The sequence below is a fragment of the Pseudophryne corroboree genome, chromosome 6 (genome assembly GCF_028390025.1).
Source record: "Pseudophryne corroboree isolate aPseCor3 chromosome 6, aPseCor3.hap2, whole genome shotgun sequence".
In the NCBI taxonomy this organism is placed as follows: Eukaryota; Metazoa; Chordata; class Amphibia; order Anura; family Myobatrachidae; genus Pseudophryne; species Pseudophryne corroboree.
This window is the reverse complement of record NC_086449.1, coordinates 587,438,033-587,461,117: the sequence shown is the minus strand read 5'-3', so window position 1 is coordinate 587,461,117 and position 23,085 is coordinate 587,438,033. Positions and strand designations below refer to the sequence as shown.

The 23,085-nt window shown below is 49.0% G+C and overlaps 1 protein-coding gene across 2 annotated transcripts in view; it reads right to left on the bottom strand.

The window, feature by feature from the left end:
- The window catches only part of FAM193B (family with sequence similarity 193 member B), a 138,308-nt gene that overhangs the window by 68,264 nt on the left and 46,959 nt on the right, over nt 1-23,085 (bottom strand). For both annotated transcript variants that reach the window (XM_063927967.1, XM_063927968.1), the window contains 3 exons: nt 9,795-9,977; nt 9,331-9,694; nt 8,961-9,159 (listed from right to left, as the gene is read on the bottom strand). In XM_063927967.1, coding sequence (XP_063784037.1) covers nt 8,961-9,159; nt 9,331-9,694; nt 9,795-9,977 — 746 coding nt within the window. The remainder of the gene's footprint in view (nt 1-8,960; nt 9,160-9,330; nt 9,695-9,794; nt 9,978-23,085) is intronic.

The window sequence follows — 23,085 nt, the reverse complement described above, 5'->3', positions numbered from 1 at the left end:
GGGACGGGCGCACAGCATCCACTACGGACTACGAGAAATAGAATTACCGGTGAGTAAATTCTTATTTTCTCTGACGTCCTAGTGGATGCTGGGAACTCCGTAAGGACCATGGGGATTATACCAAAGCTCCAAAACGGGCGGGAGAGTGCGGATGACTCTGCAGCACCGAATGAGCAAACTCAAGGTCCTCCTCAGCCAGGGTATCAAACTTGCAGAATTTTGCAAAAGTGTTTGAACCCGACCAAGTAGCAGCTTGGCAAAGCTGTAATGCCAAGACCCCTCGGGCAGCCGCCCAAGAAAGAGCCCACCTTCCTTGTGGAATGGGCTTTTACTGATTTAGGATGCGGCAGTCCAGCCGCAGAATGTGCCAGCTGAATCGTGCCACAGATCCAGCGAGCAATAGTCTGCTTTTAAGCAGGAGCACCCAGCTTGTTGGGTGCATGCAGGATAAATAGCGAGTCAGTTTTTCTGACTCTAGCCGTCCTGGAAACATAAATTTTCAGGGCTCGGACCACATCCAGCAACTTGGAGTCCTCCAAGTCCCTAGTAGCCGCAGGCACCACCATAGGTTGGTTCAAATGAAACGATGATACCACCTTAGGGAGAAATTGGGGACGAGTCCTCAATTCTGCCCTTTCCATATGGAAGATCAGATATGGGCTCTTACATGACAAAGCCGCCAATTCTGACACACGCCTAGTCCAAGCTAAGGCCAAAAGCATGACCACTTTCCACGTGAGATATTTTAGCTCCACGGTCTTAAGTGGCTCAAACCAGTGGGATTTTAGGAATCCAACACAACGTTAAGATCCCAAGGTGCCACTGGTGGCACAAAAGGAGGCTGAATACGCAGCACCCTTGTAACAACGTCTGAACTTCAGGCAGTGAAGCCAGTTCTTTTTGAGAGAAAAAGGGATAGGGCCGAAATCTTGACCCTTATGGATCCTAATTTTAGGCCCATAGTCACTCCTGACTGTAGGAAGTGCAGGAATCGACCCCGCTGGAATTCCTCTGTAGGGCCTTCCCGGCCACACACCAAGCAACCTATTTTCGCCATATACAGTGAAAAAGTCTTGCTGTCACGTCCTTCCTAGCCTTTATCAGCGTAGGAATAACTGCATCCGGAATGCCCTTTTCCGCTAGGATACGGCGTTCAACCGCCATGCCGTCAAACGCAGCCGCGGTAAGTCTTGGAACAGACAGGGCCCCTGTTGCAACATGTCCTGTATGAGAGGCAGAGGCCTCTGAGAGCATTTCTTGCAGTTCCGGGTACCGAGTCCTTCTTGGCCAATCCGGAGCAAAGAATATTGTTCACACTCCTCCTTTTATTACAATTCTCAGCCCTTGGGTCTGAGAGGAAGAGGAGGGAATACATAGACCGACTGGAACACCCACGGTGTTACTAGTGCAACCACAGCTATCGCCTGAGAGTCCCTTGACCCAGCGTAAAACCTTTTTTTATCTTTATATTGAGGTGGGACGCCATCTAGTCCACCTGAGGCAGTTCCCATCAATTTGCAAAACTGCGTGAAGACTTCCTGATGAAGTCACCACTTTTCCGGGTGGAGGTCGTGCCTGCTGAGGAAGTCTGCTTCCCAGTTGTCCACTCCCGGAATGAACACTGCTGACAGTGCGCTTACTTGATTCTCCGCCCAGCGAAGAATTCTGGTGGCTTCTACCCTCGCCACCCTGCTCCTTGTGCCGCCTTGGCGGTTTACATGAGCCCCTGCGGTCTGACTGGATCAGAACCGGTTGGTCGCGAAGCAGGAACTCCGCTTGACTTGGGGGTTGTATATGGCCCTTAGTTCCAGGATATTGATGTGAAGGCAAGTCTGTTGGCTTGACCACAAACCTTGGAATTTTCTTCCCTGTGTAACTGCCCCCCACCCTCGGAGGCTTGCATCCGTGGTAACCAGGACCCAGTCCTGAATGCCGAATCTGCGGCCCTCGAGAAGGTGAGCACTCCGCAGCCACCACAGGAGAGACACCCTGGCCCTGGGGGATAGGGTGATTAACCGATGCATCTGAAGATGTGATCCGGACCACTTGTCCAGTAAGTTCCATTGTCCTTGCATGGAACCAGCCGAAGGGGATGGCCTCGTATGATGCCACCATCCTTCCCAGGACTCGAGTGCAGTGATGCACTGACACCTGTTTTGTTTTTCAATAGAGTCCTGACCAGTGTCATGAGCTCCTGAGCTCTCTCTATCGGGAGATAAACCCTTTTCTGGTCTGTGCCTAGGATCATGCCTAGGCGAGGCAGATGAGCTGTAGGAACCAACTGCGACTTCGGAATATATAGAATCCAGTCGTGTTGCCGTTTCACTTCCAGAGAAAGTGATACGCTGTCCAGCAACTGCTCTCTTGATCTCGCTTTTATGAGTAGATCATCCAAGTATGTGATAATAGTGACACCTTGCTTCCGCAGGAGCACCATCATATCCGCCATTACCTTGGTGAAATTGGTAAATGACAATCCCGTACCGCAATTCTGAGGTACGCCTGATGAGGTGGATAAATGGGGACCTGAAGGTATGCATCCCTTATGTCCAGATTCTTTTCAGGCTTGCAATGACCGCTCTTAGCGATTCCAGCTTGAACTTGAACCTTTTCAGGTATATGTTCAGGGATTTTAATTCAATATGGGTCTAACCGAACCGTCTGGATTCGGGATTACAACATGGTCGAATAATAACACCCTCTTGTTGAAGGAGGGGACCCTTGACCACCACCTGTTGAAGATACAATTTGCGAATTGCAGTTAACACTGGCTCCCTCTCTTGGGGGGAAGCCCGCCGGGTCATCGGTGAGGGGGCATCTTCTCACAGTCCAGCCTGTATCCCTGCGACACAATTTCTATTGCCCAGGGATCTAACAGGGAGTGAACCCACTTGTGGCTGAACTTACGAAGGAGTGTCCCCACCGGGCCTAGCTCCGCCTGTGGAGCCCCAGCGACATGCGGTGGATTTTTGTAGAGGCCGGGGAGGACTTCTGTTCCTGTGGACTAGCTGTGTTGTACAGCTTCTTTCATCTGCCCCCGGCTCTGACAAGAAAGGACGCACCTCAGACTTTCTTGTTTCTTTATTCGAAAAGCTGCATTTAATAATGTCGTGCTTTCCTAGGCTGTGCAGGAATATAGAGCAACTAGCAGAATTACCAACTATAGCTGTGGAGACCAGGCCCGAGAACCTTTCTCCACACAATCCTCAGCCTTCCATATGCCTCTTAAGTCTGCATCATCTGTCCAATGTATATTCTACAGGACACGTCAAGCAGAAATCGACATAGCTTTGACTCTAGTACCCAGTATACTCATGTCCCTTTGGGCATGCTTTATAATTATATATCTATCACTTAAGACAGCATCTTAATATATTTATATGCATACTAGGGTCTCAATCTCTGCTGATAAGGTACCTGTCCACGCTGCCACAGCGCTATAAACCCATGCCGACACAATCGCCGGTCTGGGTAGTATACTAGAATGTGCACACTATCTGCAGGATCCCTGAGAATAGCTAGTGCAAACAGGACACCCAAGGGGAAGATTCTCAACACATCCTGGCCCTAGTGGGGAAAGGATACAGCCTGAGAACTCTCTTGTGGGAAGCTGCCGTCTCTTGTCTGGAGATTCCCGCTCTTTTTCCTCATGAGAGGAGGGAAATTTACCTCAGCATTCTTCCCCTTAACATGTGTACTCTCGTGTCAGGGACAGATGAGTCATCAGTGATATGCAAATCATCTTTTATTCCAATAATCATATATTGAATATCTTTTAGCCCTCTTGGCTGTAACTTTGCATTATCATAGTCGACAGTGGAGTTAAACTCCGTGTCGATACCAGTGTTTGTTATTTTGGATAGTGAGCATAGAGAGACTCTGAAGGTCTCTGTGACATAGGGACAGACCAGGGTAGATTTCCTTTCTGTTCCCTAACCTTTTGTGCAATAATTTTACCTCAGCACTTACACATATCCAAACAGGTTTCGGCGCTGTCGACGGAGACACCCTCCCACACACATATCCGCTCTATCACCTCCTTAGAGGGGCCTTTTACCTCAGACATGTCGACACACGCGTACCGACACACCACACACACAGGGGATGCTCTATTTGAAGACAGTTCCCCCACCAGGCCCTTTGGAGAGACAGAGAGAGAGTTTGCCAGCACACACCCCAGCGCTATAATAACCCAGGGATTACACTACAACTCAGTGTTTACCCAGTAGCTGCTGTATATACAAATTTTGCGCCTAAATTTATGTGCCCCCCCCTCTCTTTTCACCCTTTGTGTACCAGGATACTGCAGGGGAGAGCCTGGGGAGCTTCCTTCCAGCTGAGCTGTGAAGAGAAAATGGCGCCGGTGTGCTGAGGAAGAAGGCCCGGCCCCCTCAGCGGCGGGCTTCTGTCCTTTTATGTACTTTAATGGCGGGGGTTTTTACACATATACAGTACTAGACTGTATTATGTGTGTTTTTATTGCCAAAAGGTAATCTAATTGCAGCCCAGGGCGCCCCCCCCCCCCAGCGCCCTGCACCCACCAGTGACCGGAGCGTGTGGTGTGCTGTGGGAGCAATGGCGCACAGCTTTAGTGCTGTGCGCTACCTTATTGAAGACCGGAGTCTTCAGCCGCCGATTTTCTCCTGGAATCTTCCGTCTTCTGGCTCTGCAAGGGGGACGGCAGCGCGGCTCCGGGAACGGACGATCGAGGTCGGGCCCTGTGTTCGATCCCTCTGGAGCTAATGGTGTCCAGTAGCCTTAGAAGCACAAGCTAGCTGCAAGCAGGTAGGTTTGCTTCTCTCCCCTCAGTCCCTCGTAGCAGTGAGTCTGTTGCCAGCAGATCTCACTGAAAATAAAAAACCTAACAAATACTTTCTTTTCTAGTAAGCTCAGGAGAGCCCACTAGGTGCATCCAGCTCTGGCCGGGCACAGATTCTAACTGAGGTCTGGAGGAGGGGCATAGAGGGAGGAGCCAGTGCACACCAGATAGTACCTAATCTTTCTATTAGTGTGCCCAGTCTCCTGCGGAGCCCGTCTATTCCCCATGGTCCTTACGGAGTTCCCAGCATCCACTAGGACGTCAGAGAAAAGCAGATTTGCCCCCGGTAGCTGTGGAAACCAGGTCCGCGAGACCTTCCCCAAATAAATCCTCACCTTTGTAAGGTAAAACTTCCATATGCTTCTTTGAGTCGGCATCACCCGTCCATTGACGGGTCCACAGTGCTCGCCTAGCAGAAATCGCCATGGCGTTGGCTCTTAAACCTAGCAGACCAACGTCTCTCTGAGCGTCTCTCATATATAAGACTGCATCTTTAATGTGACCTAAGGTCAATAAAATGGTATCCTTATCCGGGGTATCAATGTCAGCTGACAAAGTATCCGTCCAAGCCGCAACAGCGCTACAAACCCAAGCCGACACTATTGCCGGTCTGAGCAAGGCCCCCGTATGTGTATAAATAGATTTTAAGGTAGTTTCCTGTCTGCGATCAGCAGGATCCTTGAGGGCTGCCGTGTCTGGAGACGGTAGCGCCACCTTTTTGGACAAGCGCGTTAAAGCCTTTTCCACCCTGGGTGAGGATTCCCACCGTAACCTGTCCTGCGCAGGGAAAGGATACGCCACAAGAATTCTTTTGGGAATCTGCAGTTTCTTCTCTGGAGTTTCCCAAGCCTTTTCAAATAACGCGTTCAGCTCATGAGATGGGGGAAAGGTTACCTCAGGTTTCTTTTCCTTAAACATGTGTACGCTCTTGTCCGGGACAGAGGGGTCATCAGTGATATGTAAACCATCCTTTATTGCAATAATCATATAATGCATACTTTTGGCCACCCTTGGGTGAAACCTCGCATCATCGTAGTCGACACTGGAATCAGAATCCGTGTCGGTATCAGTGTCTGGTACTTGGGACAGGGGACGTTTCTGAGACCCTGAAGGGCCCTGTGACACTGCCAAATCCATGGATGGACTCCCTGTTCTATCCCTGGACTCTGCTTTATCCAACCTCTGATGTAATAAAGACACATTTGCATTTAAAACATTCAGCATATCCAACCAATCAGGTGTCGGCGTTGCCGACGGAGACACCACAATCATCTGCTCCACCTCCTCCTTAGATGAGCCTTCCGCTTCAGACATGCCGACACACGCGTACAGACACCACCACACACTCAGGGATATATCTATATGGAGACAATTCCCCAACAAGGCCCTTTGGAGAGACAGAGAGAGAGTATGCCAGCACACACCTAGCGCCAACTGACACTGGAAACCAAATTCCCAGACAAAACAGCGCTTTTATATAAATATATAAATATACACTCACCGCGCCAATAAAAAGTGCCCCCCTCTTTTTTGCCCTCTGTCACCGTGTTCAGCAGGGGAGAGTCCGGGGAGCCAGCTTCTCTGCAGTGTGCTGTGGAGAAAATGGCGCTGGTTAGTGCTGGAGGATCAAGCTCCACCCCCTCAGCGGCGGGCTTCGGTCCCGCTCAAACTTACTATACTGGTGGGGGATTATAAAATATACTGCCTCTGCAGCCCTTATATATATATATATTAGCCAGTCCCTAGAGGTTTATAATTGCTGCCCAGGGCGCCCCCCCTGCGCCCTGCACCCTTCAGTGCCCGCTGTGTGTGTTGTGTGTGGGAGCAATGGCGCGCAGAGTTACCGCTGCGCGTTACCTCAGAGAAGATCTGAAGTCTTCTGCCGCCTTTGAAGTCTTCTTTCTTCTTATACTCACCCGGCTTCTATCTTCCGGCTCTGTGAGGAGGACGGCGGCGCGGCTCCGGGACGAACGGCGAGGGTGAGACCTGCGTTCCGACCCTCTGGAGCTAATGGTGTCCAGTAGCCTAAGAAGCAGAGCCTATCATTTAAGTAGGTCTGCTTCTCTCTCCTCAGTCCCACGATGCAGGGAGCCTGTTGCCAGCAGTGCTCCCTGAAAATAAAAAACATAACAAAATTAGTTTTCAGAGAAACTCAGGAGAGCTCCCCTGTAGTGCACTCAGTCTCCTCTAGGCACAGGATCTAACTGAGGTCTGGAGGAGGGGCATAGAGGGAGGAGCCAGTGCACACCCATCTAAAGTTCTTTATAGTGTCCATGTGTCCTGCGGAGCCCATCTATACCCCATGGTCCTTACAGAGTCCCCAGCATCCTCTAGGACGTAAGAGAAAATAAGATTTTACTCACCGGTAAATCTATTTCTCGTAGTCCGTAGAATTTGTGGACACTGGAGTCGGTATCCGTGTCGACATCTGTATCTGTCATCTGAGGTAGCGGGCGTTTTATAGCCCCTGATGACATTTGAGACGCTTGGACAGGCACAAGCTGAGTAGCCGGCTGTCCTATGTCGTCAAACCTTTTATGTAAGGAGCTGACACTGTCATGTAATTCCTTCCATAAGTCCATCCACACTGGTGTCGACCCCGCAGGGGGTGACATCACATTCACAGGCATTTGCTCCGCCTCCACATCATTATCCTCATCATACATGTCGACACAGCAGTACCGACACACAGCAGACACACAGGGAATGCTCTTACAGAGGACAGGACCCCACAAAGCGCTTTGGGGAGACAGAGGGAGAGTATGCCAGCACACACCAGGGCGCTATATAACACAGGGATATCACTATACAGAGTGTTTTCCCCTATAGCTGCCTATATATTATATATATATATATATATATATATATATATATATATATATATATATATATATATAATATATATATATATATATATTGCGCCTAAATTGTGCCCCCCCCTCCTTTTTTTACCCTTTCTGTAGTGCAGGACTGCAGGGGAGAGCCAGGGAGCTTCCTTCCAGCGAAGCTGTGAGGGAATAATGGCGCCAGTGTGCTGAGGGAGTTGGCTCCGCCCCTTTTTCGGCGGGCTTTCTCCCGCTATTTTATCGTTTCTGGCAGGGGTTAATATACACCTATATAGCCTCTGGGGCTATATATGGTGTTAGTTTTGCCAGCCAAGGTGTTATTATTGCTGCTCAGGGCGCCCCCCCCCATCAGTGACCGCAGTGTGTGGTGTGCATGAGGAGCAATGGCGCACAGCTGCAGTGCTGTGCGCTACCTTGGAGAAGACAGAAGTCTTCAGCCGCCGATTTTCCGGACCACCTTCTTGTTTCTGGCTCTGTAAGGGGGACGGCGGCGCGGTTTCGGGAACGGACGACGAGGTCGGGTCCGCGTTGCAGTGAGCCTGTTGCCAGCAGGTCTCACTGAAAATAAAAAACCTAAACTATACTTTCTTCTAGGAGCTCAGGAGAGCCCCTAGTGTGCATCCAGCTCAGCCGGGCACATAAATCTAACTGGGGCTTGGAGGAGGGTCATGGGGGGAGGAGCCAGTGCACACCAGATAGTCCTAAATCTTTCTTTAGATGTGCCCAGTCTCCTGCGGAGCCGTCTATTCCCCATGGTCCTTACGGAGTCCCCAGCATCCACTAGGACGTCAGAGAAATGGGAGTGTTCTAAATCTTTTGACTGGTAGTGTGGACTGAACTTATGATTATATCATTTTCCATGCCACATACTATGGCTCATAGCTACTACAAGCCGACCTTCCATCTCCAATAGTGCTCTATGCAAGGAGGACTGTACGGATTGGATATCATGCAATGTAAGGTGAGGTGCGATCTGGCTTCACTTAACAGGAGGAATGGGGGTGGGGAGACGAAAGGGGTTTTATAGGAAAGTGGAGGGAAAAAGGTTGCCCAAGGGTGAAAGCCCCATTATAATTTTCTGTAATAACAAATTAGGATTCTGTTATGAAAAAACTCTGGCTAAGGACATCAGCTACCAGAATATACTGATTAAGCTGTCTCAAGCCTTTCCAAAAGTGTAGTACCCAATGAAAAACAGGAACAGGATTGTACGCGCTCCAGCCAAACTAAATCTCTATGATCATCATGATTTACTACTCAAGCATTCGTTTTCATAAAAGGAACTGGTGTCTCACCGTGTTGTGGCCAAAGAACTCGCAGTAGCAGCAGTCACAGAACTTGCCATCTCTCTGGTTGGTGGAGGAAGATGTGCACGATGAGCTATGTTCTGAGCTGCTGTCTTCATCTTCTCCCAGACCCTCATCCCCCTCACAAGACTGTATGGCTGAGCAGCTTGAAACATTTGAAAATTTGCGTCCTCTGCATGTTGACTCCCTAAAGAATTAAGATTAGCATTACACTTGAAAGCTGCCCTGCAATAAATAAGACCCAACAGACGCTATACACCTAGCTGTACTTCGGGGTAGTTCATTTAAAAGTCCATATTTCTCACTTAGCACTAGCTAGGACATAAATTTTAACTGGGTTCCCTTTCAGTTACTGTACCTGGTAGTGGTCCCGTGAGCGCTTCCTCCCTGTAGTGCATTTGTTCCACTACAATGCCCATTGCAAGGATGACTACAGGCAGAGAGTGGTGGGGGAGGTTGGTTGACTTTCAGGAGAGACTGGCTGGATGCTGCTGAATTACTTCCTCTGTGAGTGCCAGAGGTATGGCATACCGTGGCTTTACATGGTGTGGTGTGAGATGAAAGGCTGGTTGTTGAGTAAGGGGCTGGAATGTTAGAGGAGGAGAGATGTGGAGGTGGAGGACTGTGAGGTGATGTAGACTGCTGTGAGGAGAGCCCTGTTGGACTGTTCGGAGGAGCACTCGGATCTGAATGGTGATGATGCGCCAAAGAATATGCTTCTCCTGTAAGAACAACATTTGCAAATTTTAGTCATGCAGGTTTTTGTAAAAGGGACACAATACTTTTTATATCATGGGCATAAACAGAATACTTACTACTCACCTGGGGATGATGGTCTATGGCACATGCTTTTGAATTGTTTGGGAGATTTACAGAAGTTGAGTGAGGTAGGAAGTGTTCCTGTGGTGGTACCAGATGAACTATATGGACACACCTTTAAACTGGAGAGCTTGGAAGTGTTGCTACCATGTTCTGGAGACACTGGAAACCCGCTGCCTTTCTCACCTGAGGAATAAATGAACTTTGTTCATTAAGGTTAAACGTAATGTGTTTTCATGACAAACAGGAAGAAACTAAATCTGCAATTCACCTGGCCACAAAGTAGATATTAAAAACAGCCTAAGTAAAGTTCCAGCTGTTTTTTTGAAGGGCCAGTTAGGGAACAATTAAATGAAAACAGTTTTAAAAATAAAATTATGGTAGCGGTTAGAATTGTTTTAGATTTATAAAATAACAGTTATGGTAAACCAACTAACAGCATTTAGGAAGGACTAGACTGTTACATCAAGATTGAGAGATGTTGCAGATATGGATTTGTTATTCATATGTATTTTCTGAAGAACATGTACTGTGTACAATTTGGAATATTAGTTTAAATTAGGAGGTATTGCATGCAGTATGCTAGCACCATACACATCATGTGATGGGGCTATTCTGAAACTAGGCTATAAAAAAAAGGGAGTTCTCCAATGCTTGGATAGATGCCACCCTCTCAGAGTGATGGGAAACTCCAGCCTCCTATTCAAAGAATTTTTGTTTTAAATAAAGAGCAACTGCAGAGGCTTGAAAAATCACCATCCTAGCCATTTAGCATGAGATACATCTTAAGAGAGAAACCAAATAAAATGTTGGTCAACACAGTCCACCCTTTACCGAACGCTAAACCTGCACTAATAGCCAGGACTTCCAAGGATATCTTGTTAAAATAAAGACCAAAAAATAAGAATTTACTTACCGATAATTCTATTTCTCGTAGTCCGTAGTGGATGCTGGGGACTCCGTCAGGACCATGGGGAATAGCAGCTCCGCAGGAGACAGGGCACAAAAGTAAAAGCTTTAGGATCAGGTGGTGTGCACTGGCTCCTCCCCCTATGACCCTCCTCCAAGCCTCAGTTAGGATACTGTGCCCGGACGAGCGTACACAATAAGGAAGGATTTTGAATCCCGGGTAAGACTCATACCAGCCACACCAATCACACTGTACAACCTGTGATCTGAACCCAGTTAACAGCATGATAACAGCGGAGCCTCTGAAAAGATAACTCACAACAATAATAACCCGATTTTTGTAACAATAACTATGTACAAGTATTGCAGACAATCCGCACTTGGGATGGGCGCCCAGCATCCACTACGGACTACGAGAAATAGAATTATCGGTAAGTAAATTCTTATTTTCTCTGATGTCCTAAGTGGATGCTGGGGACTCCGTCAGGACCATGGGGATTATACCAAAGCTCCCAAACGGGCGGGAGAGTGCGGATGACTCTGCAGCACCGAGTGAGAGAACTCCAGGTCCTCCTCAGCCAGGGTGTGCCCCTGACCAAGTAGCAGCTCGGCAAAGTTGTAAAGCCGAGACCCCTCGGGCAGCCGCCCAAGATGAGCCCACCTTCCTTGTGGAATGGGCATTTACATATTTTGGCTGTGGCAGGCCTGCCACAGAATAGTACAATTCAGCTTGCACACACATCCAACTAGCAATCGTCTGCTTAGAAGCAAGAGCACCCAGTTTGTTGGGTGCATACAGGATAACAGCAAGTCAGTTTTCCTGACTCCAGCCGTCCTGGAAACCTATATTTTCAGGGCCCTGACAACATCTAGCAACTTGGAGTCCTCCAAGTCCCTAGTAGCCGCAGGTACCACAATAAGCTGGTTCAGGTGAAACGCTGACACCACCTTAGGGAGAAACTGAGGACAAGTCCGCAGCTCTGCCCTGTCCGAATGGACAATCAGATATGGGCTTTTGTGAGACAAAGCCGCCAATTCTGACACTCGCCTGGCCGAGGCCAGGGCCAACATCATGGTCACTTTCCATGTGAGATATTTCAAATCCACAGATTTGAGCGGTTTAAACCAATGTGATTTGAGGAATCCCAGAACTACGTTGAGATCCCACAGTGCCACTGGAGGCACAAAAGGGGGTTGTATATGCAGTACTCCCTTGACAAACTTCTGGACTTCAGGAACTGAAGCCAATTCTTTCTGGAAGAAAATCGACAGGGCCGAAATTTGAACCTTAATGGACCCCAATTTGAGGCCCATAGACACTCCTGTTTGCAGGAAATGCAGGAATCGACCGAGTTGAAATTTCTTCGTGGGGCCTTCCTGGCCTCACACCACGCAACATATTTTCGCCACATGTGGTTATAATGTTGTGCGGTCACCTCCTTCCTGGCTTTGACCAGGGTAGGAATGACCTCTTCCGGAATGCCTTTTTCCCTTAGGATCCGGCGTTCAACCGCCATGCCGTCAAACGCAGCCGCAGTAAGTCTTGGAACAGACATGGTACTTGCTGAAGCAAGTCCCTTCTTAGCGGCAGAGGCCATGAGTCCTCTGTGAGCATCTCTTGAAGTTCCGGGTACCAAGTCCTTCTTGGCCAATCCGGAGCCACGAGTATAGTTCTTACTCCTCTACGTCTTATAATTCTCAGTACCTTAGGTATGAGAAGCAGAGGAGGGAACACATACACCGACTGGTACACCCACGGTGTTACCAGAACGTCCACAGCTATTGCCTGAGGGTCTCTTGACCTGGCGCAATACCTGTCCAGTTTTTTGTTCAGGCGGGACGCCATCATGTCCACCTTTGGTCTTTCCCAACGGTTCACAATCATGTGGAAGACTTCCCGATGAAGTCCCCACTCCCCCGGGTGGAGGTCGTGTCTGCTGAGGAAGTCTGCTTCCCAGTTGTCCACTCCCGGAATGAACACTGCTGACAGTGCTATCACATGATTTTCCGCCCAGCGAAGAATCCTTGCAGTTTCTGCCATTGCCCTCCTGCTTCTTGTGCCGCCCTGTCTGTTTACGTGGGCGACTGCCGTGATGTTGTCCCACTGGATCAATACCGGCTGACCTTGAAGCAGAGGTCTTGCTAAGCTTAGAGCATTGTAAATTGCTCTTAGCTCCAGTATATTTATGTGGAGAGAAGTCTCCAGACTTGATCACACTCCCTGGAAATTTTTTCCTTGTGTGACTGCTCCCCAGCCTTTCAGGCTGGCATCCATGGTCACCAGGACCCAGTCCTGAATGCCGAATCTGTGGCCCTTTAGTAGATGAGCACTCTGCAGCCACCACAGAAGAGACACCCTTGTCCTTGGAGACAGGGTTATCCGCTGATGCATCTGAAGATGCGATCCGGACCATTTTTCCAGCAGATCCCACTGAAAAGTTCTTGCGTGAAATCTGCCGAATGGAATCGCTTCGTAAGAAGCCACCATTTTTCCCAGGACCCTTGTGCAATGATGCACTGACACTTTTCCTGGTTTTAGGAGGTTCCTGACTAGCTCGGATAACTCCCTGGCTTTCTCCTCCGGGAGAAACACCTTTTTCTGGACTGTGTCCAGAATCATCACTAGGAACAGCAGACGTGTCGTCGGAGACAGCTGCAATTTTGGAATATTTAGAATCCACCCGTGCTGTCGTAGAACTACTTGAGATGGTGCTACTCAGACCTCCAACTGTTCTCTGGACCTTGCCCTTATCAGGAGATCGTCCAAGTAAGGGATAATTAAGACGCCTTTTCTTTGAAGAAGAATCATCATTTCGGCCATTACCTTGGTAAAGACCCGGGGTGCCGTGGACAATCCAAACGGCAGCGTCTGAAACTGATAGTGACAGTTTTGTACCACGAACCTGAGGTACCCTTGGTGAGAAGGGCAAATTGGGACATGGAGGTAAGCATCCTTGATGTCCAGGGACACCATATAGTCCCCTTCTTCCTGGTTCGCTATCACTGCTCTGAGTGACTCCATCTTGATTTGAACCTTTGTATGTAAGTGTTCAAATATTTCAGATTTAGAATAGGTCTCACCGAGCCGTCTGGCTTCAGTACCACAATATAGTGTGGAATAATACCCCTTTCCTTGTTGTAGGAGGGGTACTTTGATTATCACCTGCTGGGAATACAGCTTGTGAATTGTTTCCAATACTGCCTCCCTGTCGGAGGGAGACGTTGGTAAAGCAGACTTCAGGAACCTGCGAGGGGGAGACGTCTCGAATTTCCAATCTGTACCCCTGGGATTCTACTTGTAGGATCCAGGGGTCCACTTGCGAGTGAGCCCACTGCGCGCTGAAACTCTTGAGACGACCCCCCACCGCACCTGAGTCCGCTTGTACGGCCCCAGCGTCATGCTGAGGACTTGGCAAAAGCGGTGGAGGGCTTCTGTTCCTGGGAATGGGCTGCCTGCTGCAGTCTTCTTCCCTTTCCTCTATCCCTGGGCAGATATGACTGGCCTTTTGCCTGCTTGCCCTTATGGGGACGAAAGGACTGAGGCTGAAAAGACGGTGTCTTTTTCTGCTGAGATGTGACTTGGGGTAAAAAAGGTGGATTTTCCAGCTGTTGCCGTGGCCACCAGGTCCGATGGACCGACCCCAAATAACTCCACCCCTTTATACGGCAATACTTCCATGTGCCGTTTGGAATCTGCATCACCTGACCACTGTCGTGTCCATAAACATCTTCTGGCAGATATGGACATCGCACTTACTCTTGATGCCAGAGTGCAAATATCCCTCTGTGCATCTCGCATATATAGAAATGCATCCTTTAAATGCTCTATAGTCAATAAAATACTGTCCCTGTCAAGGGTATCAATATTTTCAGTCAGGGAATCCGACCAAGCCACCCCAGCGCTGCACATCCAGGCTGAGGCGATCGCTGGTCGCAGTATAACACCAGTATGTGTGTATATACTTTTTAGGATATTTTCCAGCCTCCTATCAGCTGGCTCCTTGAGGGCAGCCGTATCTGGAGACGGTAACGCCACTTGTTTTGATAAGCGTGTGAGCGCCTTATCCACCCTAAGGGGTGTTTCCCAACGCGCCCTAACTTCTGGCGGGAAAGGGTATAACGCCAATAATTTTCTATCGGGGGAAACCCACGCATCATCACACACTTCATTTAATTTATCTGATTCAGGAAAAACTACAGGTAGTTTTTTCAAACCCCACATAATACCCTCTTTTGTGGTACTTGTAGTATCAGAAATATGTAACACCTCCTTCATTGCCCTTAACATGTAACGTGTGGCCCAAATGGAAAATACGTTTGTTTCTTCACCGTCGACACTGGAGTCAGTGTCCGTGTCTGTGTCGACCGACTGAGGTAAATGGGCGTTTTAAAGCCCCTGACGGTGTTTGAGACGCCTGGACAGGTACTAATTGGTTTGCCGGCTGTCTCATGTCGTCAACCGACCTTGCAGCGTGTTGACATTATCACGTAATTCCCTAAATAAGCCATCCATTCCGGTGTCGACTCCCTAGAGAGTGACATCACCATTACAGGCAATTGCTCCGCCTCCTCACCAACATCGTCCTCATACATGTCGACACACACGTACCGACACACAGCACACACACAGGGAATGCTCTGATAGAGGACAGGACCCCACTAGCCCTTTGGGGAGACAGAGGGAGAGTTTGCCAGCACACACCAAAACGCTATATTATACAGGGACAACCTTATATAAGTGTTTTCCCTTATAGCATCTTAATATATAATAATATCGCCAAATAAGTGCCCCCCCTCTCTGTTTTAACCCTGTTTCTGTAGTGCAGTGCAGGGGAGAGCCTGGGAGCCTTCCTAGCAGCGGAGCTGTGTAGGAAAATGGCGCTGTGTGCTGAGAATAGGCCCCGCCCCCTTTTCGGCGGGCTTCTTCTCCCGTTTTTCTGACAACCTGGCAGGGGTTAAATACATCCATATAGCCCCAGGGGCTATATGTGATGTATTTTTAGCCAGCATAGGTACTTTCATTGCTGCCCAGGGCGCCCCCCCAAGCGCCCTGCACCCTCAGTGACCGTTGGTGTGAAGTGTGCTGAGAGCAATGGCGCACAGCTGCAGTGCTGTGCGCTACCTCATGAAGACTGAGAAGTCTTCAGCCGCCGATTTCTGGACCTCTTCTCTCTTCAGCATCTGCAAGGGGGTCGGCGGCGCGGCTCCGGTGACCCATCCAGGCTGTACCTGTGATCGTCCCTCTGGAGCTAGTGTCCAGTAGCCTAAGAAGCCAATCCATCCTGCACGCAGGTGAGTTCACTTCTTCTCCCCTAAGTCCCTCGTTGCAGTGAGCCTGTTGCCAGCAGGACTCACTGAAAATAAAAAACCTAACAAAACTTTTACTCTAAGCAGCTCTTTAGGAGAGCCACCTAGATTGCACCCTTCTCGGCCGGGCACAAAAACCTAACTGAGGCTTGGAGGAGGGTCATAGGGGGAGGAGCCAGTGCACACCACCTGATCCTAAAGCTTTTACTTTTGTGCCCTGTCTCCTGCGGAGCCGCTATTCCCCATGGTCCTGACGGAGTCCCCAGCATCCACTTAGGACGTCAGAGAAAATAGGAATTTAATACCTACCGGTAATTCCTTTTCTCCTAGTACGTAGTGGATACTTGGGTCTTGTACTTTAGTACCATGGGGTATAGATCGGGTCCACTGGAGCCTGGCACTTTAAAAACGTTTAGTGTGTGCTGGCTCCTCCCCTCTATGCCCCTCCTATCAGACTCCGCCTAGGAAACTGTGCCCGAGGAGACGGACATAATCTGAGAGAAGAACGAAACAGCAGTGAGGCAATAAGCCAACACACAATCATAAACAAAGGGAAGGCGCTAAGCAGAACAGAGGATAGCAACACCAACCTAACCAGGATAGCACAGCTATCCCAACAGAAGAGGACCGCAACATTGGTCCAACCAAAAACTTACACAGGTAAGCAGGAACGAAGCACTGAGGCAGGCGCCCAGTATCCAATACGGACTAGGATATAAGGAATTATCGGTAGGTATTAAATTCCTATTTTCTCTTACGTCCTTGTGGATACTGGGGAAGTCCCAAAGCTCCTAAACGGGCGGGAGAGTGCTGAGACCCCTGCAAAACCGCCTGACCAAACTGAAGGTCATCCTTGGCCAAGGTATCGAACCTATAGAATTTAGCAAACGTGTTCGAACCAGACCAAGTTGCAGCACGGCACAATTGTAGGGCCGAGACACCACGGGCAACCGGCCAGGAGGACCCCACCGACCTAGTCGAGTGGGCCTGAATAGACGTTGGCAAGGGCAGAGCTGCCGAAGTATAGGCCTGTTGAATGGTCAATCTGAGCCAACGAGCAATAGATTGCTTAGAAGCTGGCCAACCAATCTTGGAGGCATCATAAAGGACAAACAAACAGAGTCAGATTTCCAAGGACAAACAAACAGTCAGATTTCCGATGACGTGCCGTCCTTTTGACATAAATTTTCAGAGCCCTGACCACATCCAAGTACTCAGGGCTCACAGAAGCGTCAGACAACACTTGAACCACAATAGACTGGTTCACATGAAAGGCAGACACCACTTTAGGCAAAAACTGAGGACGGGTCTGAAGTTCCGCTCTGTCTTCATGAAAAATCAAGTAAGGGCTTTACAGGATAAGGCCCCTAATTCAGAAACACGTCTGGCAGACGCCAATGACAAAAACATCACCATCTTCCAGGAGAGAAATTTCAACTCCACCCTATGTAAGGGTTCAAATCAATCCGAATGGAGAAAGGACAGAACCACATTGAGATCCCACGGAGCCGTGGGAAGAACAAAGGGTGGTTGCATATGAAGAACTCCCTTCAGGAAAGTGTGTACTTCTGGTAACAAGGCAAGTTGTTTCTGGAAGAAAATAGAGAGTGCCGAAATCTGGACATTAATGAAGCCTAGACGTAGGCCCATATCCACTCCCGCTTGTAGGAAAAGCAGAAAATGACCAAGTTTAAACTCCACAGAAGAAACCTTTCTACTTTCACACCAGGAAACATACTTTTTCCAGATACGAAGATAGTGATTTGACATAACCATCTTCCTGGCCTGGACCATAGTGGAAATAACCTGAGAGGGGAGACCTTTCTTTGCTAGAACGTCCCTCTAATCTTCCAAGCCGTCACACGTATCCACTGTAAGTCTGGATAGACTAACAGACCTAGATGAAGATCTTCTTGGAGCGGCAGAGGCCAGAAATCCTCCAGAGACATGGTCAGGAGTACCACGCCCGTCAAGGCCAATCTGGGGCAATTAGAATTGCCTGAACACTTTCCCTTCTTGGTCTTTTGAGAACCCTTGGGATTAGCGGTAGCAGAGGGAATAGGTACACAAACTGGTACATCCACAGTGTCATCAACGCTTCCACTGCTACAGCCTGCGGATCCCTAGTTCTGGAAAAGTAACGGCATCACTTTTTGTTGAGTCGAGAAGCCATCAGATCTATCTGTGGACAGCTCCACCGTGAATTAACTGTTGAAACACCTTGGGATGTAGGCCCCATTCAACCCGGATGGAGGTCGTGCCTGCTGAGGAAGTCCGCTTCCCAGTTGTCCACTCCCGGAATGAATATGGCGTAGATGGTCCTTGTGTTCACCTCCGCCCAGAGGAGGATTTTCGACGCCTCTCGCATCGCCGCTCTGCTTCTTGTTACCTCTTGTCGGTTAATGTACGTCACTGCCGTAGCGTTGTCCGACTGAACCTGGATCGCCTGATTCTAAAGGAGATAAGAAGCCTGCAGAAGAGCATTGTAAACTGCCCTGAGTTCCAGGATGTTTATTGGTAGGGCAGATTCCCGTCGTGACCAAGTCCCCTGGAACTGGGCCCCTTGGGTCACAGCCCCCCAACCCCGGAGGCTGGCATCCATTGTCAGTAAAATCCACAGGTGGATATTGAAACTCTTGCCCTCCACCAGGTGAGGAACCTGTATCCACCATAAGAGAAATCCGGGCTTGCGGGAACAACGTCACTTCCTGACGCATGTGAAGGTGAGACCCTGACCATTTGTCCAGCAGATCCAGCTGAAATGGTCGGGCATGAAATCTGCCGTATTGGATTGCCTCATAAGCAGCCACCATCTTGCCCAGTAATCAGATGCAAAGATGTATGGATACCTTGAGAGGACAGAGCACCGAGCAAACCATAGCCTGTATAGTCAAGGCTTTGTCCCTTGGGAGAAACACCTTTTGAGACACAGTATCTGGTATCATTCCCAGGAACTTAAGACGTTGGGTTGGTTCCAGGTGAGACTTCTGAAAATGTAGGATCCACCCATGATCCATCAGTAGTCGAGTCCTCAGATCGATGCTGTCCAGCAGACGCTCCCTGGACACAGCCTTTATTAGGAGATCGTCCAAGTAGGGGACTATGTTCACTCCCATCATGCGCAGCTGCTACATTATCTCCACTATGACCTTGGTGAAAACCCTCAGAGCTGTGGATAATCCAAAGGGTAAGGCCTGAAACTGGAAATGGTCATTCAATTCAATATGGCGAACCTGAGGTAAGCCTGATGAGGGGGACACATGGGAATGTGTAGGTAAACATCCTTGACATCCAGAGATACCATGAACTCCCCTCTCCTCCAGCGCGGACACCACAGCCCGCAGGGATTTCATCATGAATTTGAATACCCGCAGATATGGGTTTAGAGACTTCAGGTTCAAGATAGGGTGCACCGAACAGTCTGGTTTGGGTATGACAAAAAGACTGGAGTAAAAACCCCGGTTGTGTAATTGAGGAGGTACAGGCACCACCACCCTGGTCTGCAAAAGCTTTTGAATAGCCCCTTGCAAGGTAACTCTTGCTGCGGGAAAAGCTGGTAAGCCAGACTTGAAAAACCTGTGAGGAGGGAGTGTCTGGAATTCCAGCCGGTATCCTTGGAAAATGAGGTCCCTCATCCAAGGATCCCGGCAGGACTCCGCCCATATGTGGGCGAAGTGTTGAAGGTGAGCACCTACCGGAAAGGCGCCTCTCCGCTGGAGCCAACCGTCACGCAGAACGCTTAGCGGCTGGAGATCCAGTGGTCTGGTCCAGGAAGACGGCAGGTGCAGGTTTACGGGACTTACGAGATCCTCTGGAGGTGGTGTAGGCCCTTCGGCCCCTGCCTCTGAACCTTGCCACACAAAAAGACTGCAAGGAGGGTCCTGTGTAAGAACGTCCAGCAGGCGGCGCAGCCGATGGCAGATATGTAGACTTACCCGCCGTAGCCTGGGAGATCCATTTATTTGATTCATCACCAAACAAGGCATCACCTGTAAAGAAAAGATTTTCTACACCCTTTTTGAAGTCAGCGTCAGCTGACCACAGACGTAACCACAAATTTTTTATCAGGGTTCAACCAAGCCTCCCTGGCCAGGGAGTTTAATTCCTAAGACACAGGAAAAAGTTGCTGAGATCTTTGGTCTAACATTAAAATATAATTCCTCATCTGGTTCCGCCTCCTGATCTGGTATGTGGAGGACCACTTTAATAGCAAAGATGAGAGCCTCCACTCCAGGGTACAGAGAGCTGTCCTCATCCATATCATCATCCACATATGGCTGATCAGAGTCAGAATCAGACTAATACCTGAGGCAGTGAGCGTTTATGGGATGGGGCTGATAAGCCTTCTTGGCATCTGCAGCCTTAGCCACACAATCAATAGATTGTCTTAGCACCTGTCACTATTTTAGCAGCCACCAATTCTGAATTTACATTCTGAATCATGCTTTTGAAGCTATCTAGACAGTCAGGTGCCTGTGAACTGACAAAGAACACTGGTGGTCATTCCGAGTTGTTCGCTCGGTAATTTTCTTCGCATCGCAGCGATTTTCCGCTAATTGCGCATGCGCAATGTTCGCTCTGCGACTGCGCCAAGTAAATTTGCTATGCAGTTAGGAATTTTACTCACGGCATTACGAGGTTTTTTCTTCGTTCTGGTGATCGTAATGTGATTGACAGGAAGTGGGTGTTTCTGGGCGGAAACTGGCCGTTTTCTGGGTGTGTGTGAAAAAACGCTGCCGTTTCTGGGAAAAACGCGGGAGTGTCTGAAGAAATGGGGGAGTGTCTGGGCGAACGCTGGGAGTGTTTGTGACGTCAAACCAGGAACGAAACGGACTGAACTGATCGCAGTTGCCGAGTAAGTGTGGAGCTACTCAGAAACTGCTAAGAAGTGTCTATTCGCAATTCTGCTAATCTTTCGTTCGCAATTTTACTATGCCTTGATTCACTCCCAGTAGGCGGAGGCTTAGCGTGTGCAATGCTGCTAAAAGCAGCTTGCGAGCGAACAACTCGGAATGAGGGCCACTGTTCACACACAAGTGACCCCGCTGAAGAGGGGGTTGAGTTACAAGCAGTACACATAACCATGTCCACAGACATTTTAGACAACCGTAATACAGCTTAGCCCACCGACTAACACCTCCACACAGACCCTAGAGTGACACTGAGGAGCGGACACCAGCACACAGAAACACAGCAGCACAAAGTATGTGTATGACCTGTCACTACAGCTGGCATGCTCCCCCCTACTATGACCCCCTGGTACCAGTTTACAGTCTGTAGCAGCATGGGTCCCTGGAGGAGCAGCATTCATGCCGCATGATGAACCGCAGCAGCAGGAAATGGCGCCTTCCCGCCTCTGTTCCCGCTCTGGGAAGCCCCGCCCCCTGTAATGGTGCGCGGTCCCTGACAGTGATTTTATACTGGCAATGTTAAAAATAACATTATACATCCATATACAGTCCACACAAAGCCTTAAGACAGTGAGCACTGCGGAGCTTGTAGCCCAGGGCCAGTTTGTTCGCCGCGGGCACCACAGCTCCGGGCCCGTGACCAACACGTGACTTGCTGCCAACACTGCACCGGGGACCCGCTAACCAGGACACCGGTGTAACACTCACCGCACCTGGATCTTCGACATCTGTTAGAGGGTGGCGGCTAGCTGCTGGTGTGGGCACACATACTAACGGAGTGTGATCAGCACTTCAGGAGCTCAGTGTCCTGTCAGCTGGGATTACGAACCATTAACCCTCAGGAGGTTGGTTCTGCTCCCCCTCTAAGTCCCACGAAGCAGGTAGTCTGATTGCCAACCAGAACTACCTGAAAATAATAAACTTAAAAGAAAAATCTCTGGAGCTCCAGAGACGTGCACCCAGCTCCGCGGGCACATTTTTCTAAACGGAGTCTGATAGGAGGGGCATAGAGGGGAGGAGCCAGCACACACTAAAAGTATTTAAAGTGCCAGGCTCCAGTGGACCCAATCTATACCCCATGGTACTAAAGTACAAGACCCCAGTATTCACTAGAACATAAGAGAAAATCTGGTGGATATCCCACTAGGCACAGGATGCACTTTGCTGGGGGGTGGCACAACATGCTTATTTGCATAAACGGCCTTCTAGGCTGATGGCCAGATGACAATTTTTTTGTTTTTGTCATTATGACATCTTTTTATTTTATAACTGGTGATGGACGATGGGGCGGTGATCATTTTGGTGGTGGTGGCGGTGGGCGGGTGCTGATTTGGCAGTCGGGAGGCCCCAACATGAAGTGACATAATGGAGTTAGACAGATAATGTTGTGCCTAGGGGCGTCTTGACCCCTAAATTCACTCCTGCATAAAATAAAGCAGCTACCAGTTAAATCGGATTTCTCGCACAAGGAAAAAGAACTACCGAATTCTACATCCGACTTGGGAAGACAAAGGTTTACTTTTCTGGACTGTAGCATAGTTCTTGTTACAGATTCAGCCAAAACTATCAGCCTCATAAAGCATGCTATTAAATCCAGGCTCACCGGACCTTGATGACAAACAGGACATTGGTAAAGCAGGACCTGAAAACCCAACCCCCATCTCCTTGTCAGTCCACTTAAGCTAAAAGGTCAGCTCTTTTCATGAATGGAAGGTATTTCCCCCTTGAGACAGACAGATGGTATGTGATAGATGTCCAAGCAGGGATGTACAGTCAGGGGAGGCAGAGCCTCCCCTGTCCTGCTCCCTATCATACTCAGAGTTCTCATTATAAAAATGATTGAAAGAACAGAAAGAAGATATTTAGAACTTACATTATAAGCATCTTCTTTGTATTAATGTAATCATCTTTATAGATAAAATTGACCAGAGTTGCAGGGCTCCTTCCACTGCAGGGAGAGATCCTGATACTGCAAGACTGTTCAGTATCGGGGTCTCTCCACCATTAGGGGAATGGAATTAACTATCTAACTGCTCTTTCCAGCACCTTTAAACAGTATATCGCTCACTCTGCATTAAGGCTATAGGCATATGCAGAGAAGCAGCATTTGCTGGATGGTGCACCCTGCTTTTCCACTCCCTACTACTACCTCACCTACATACTTATTC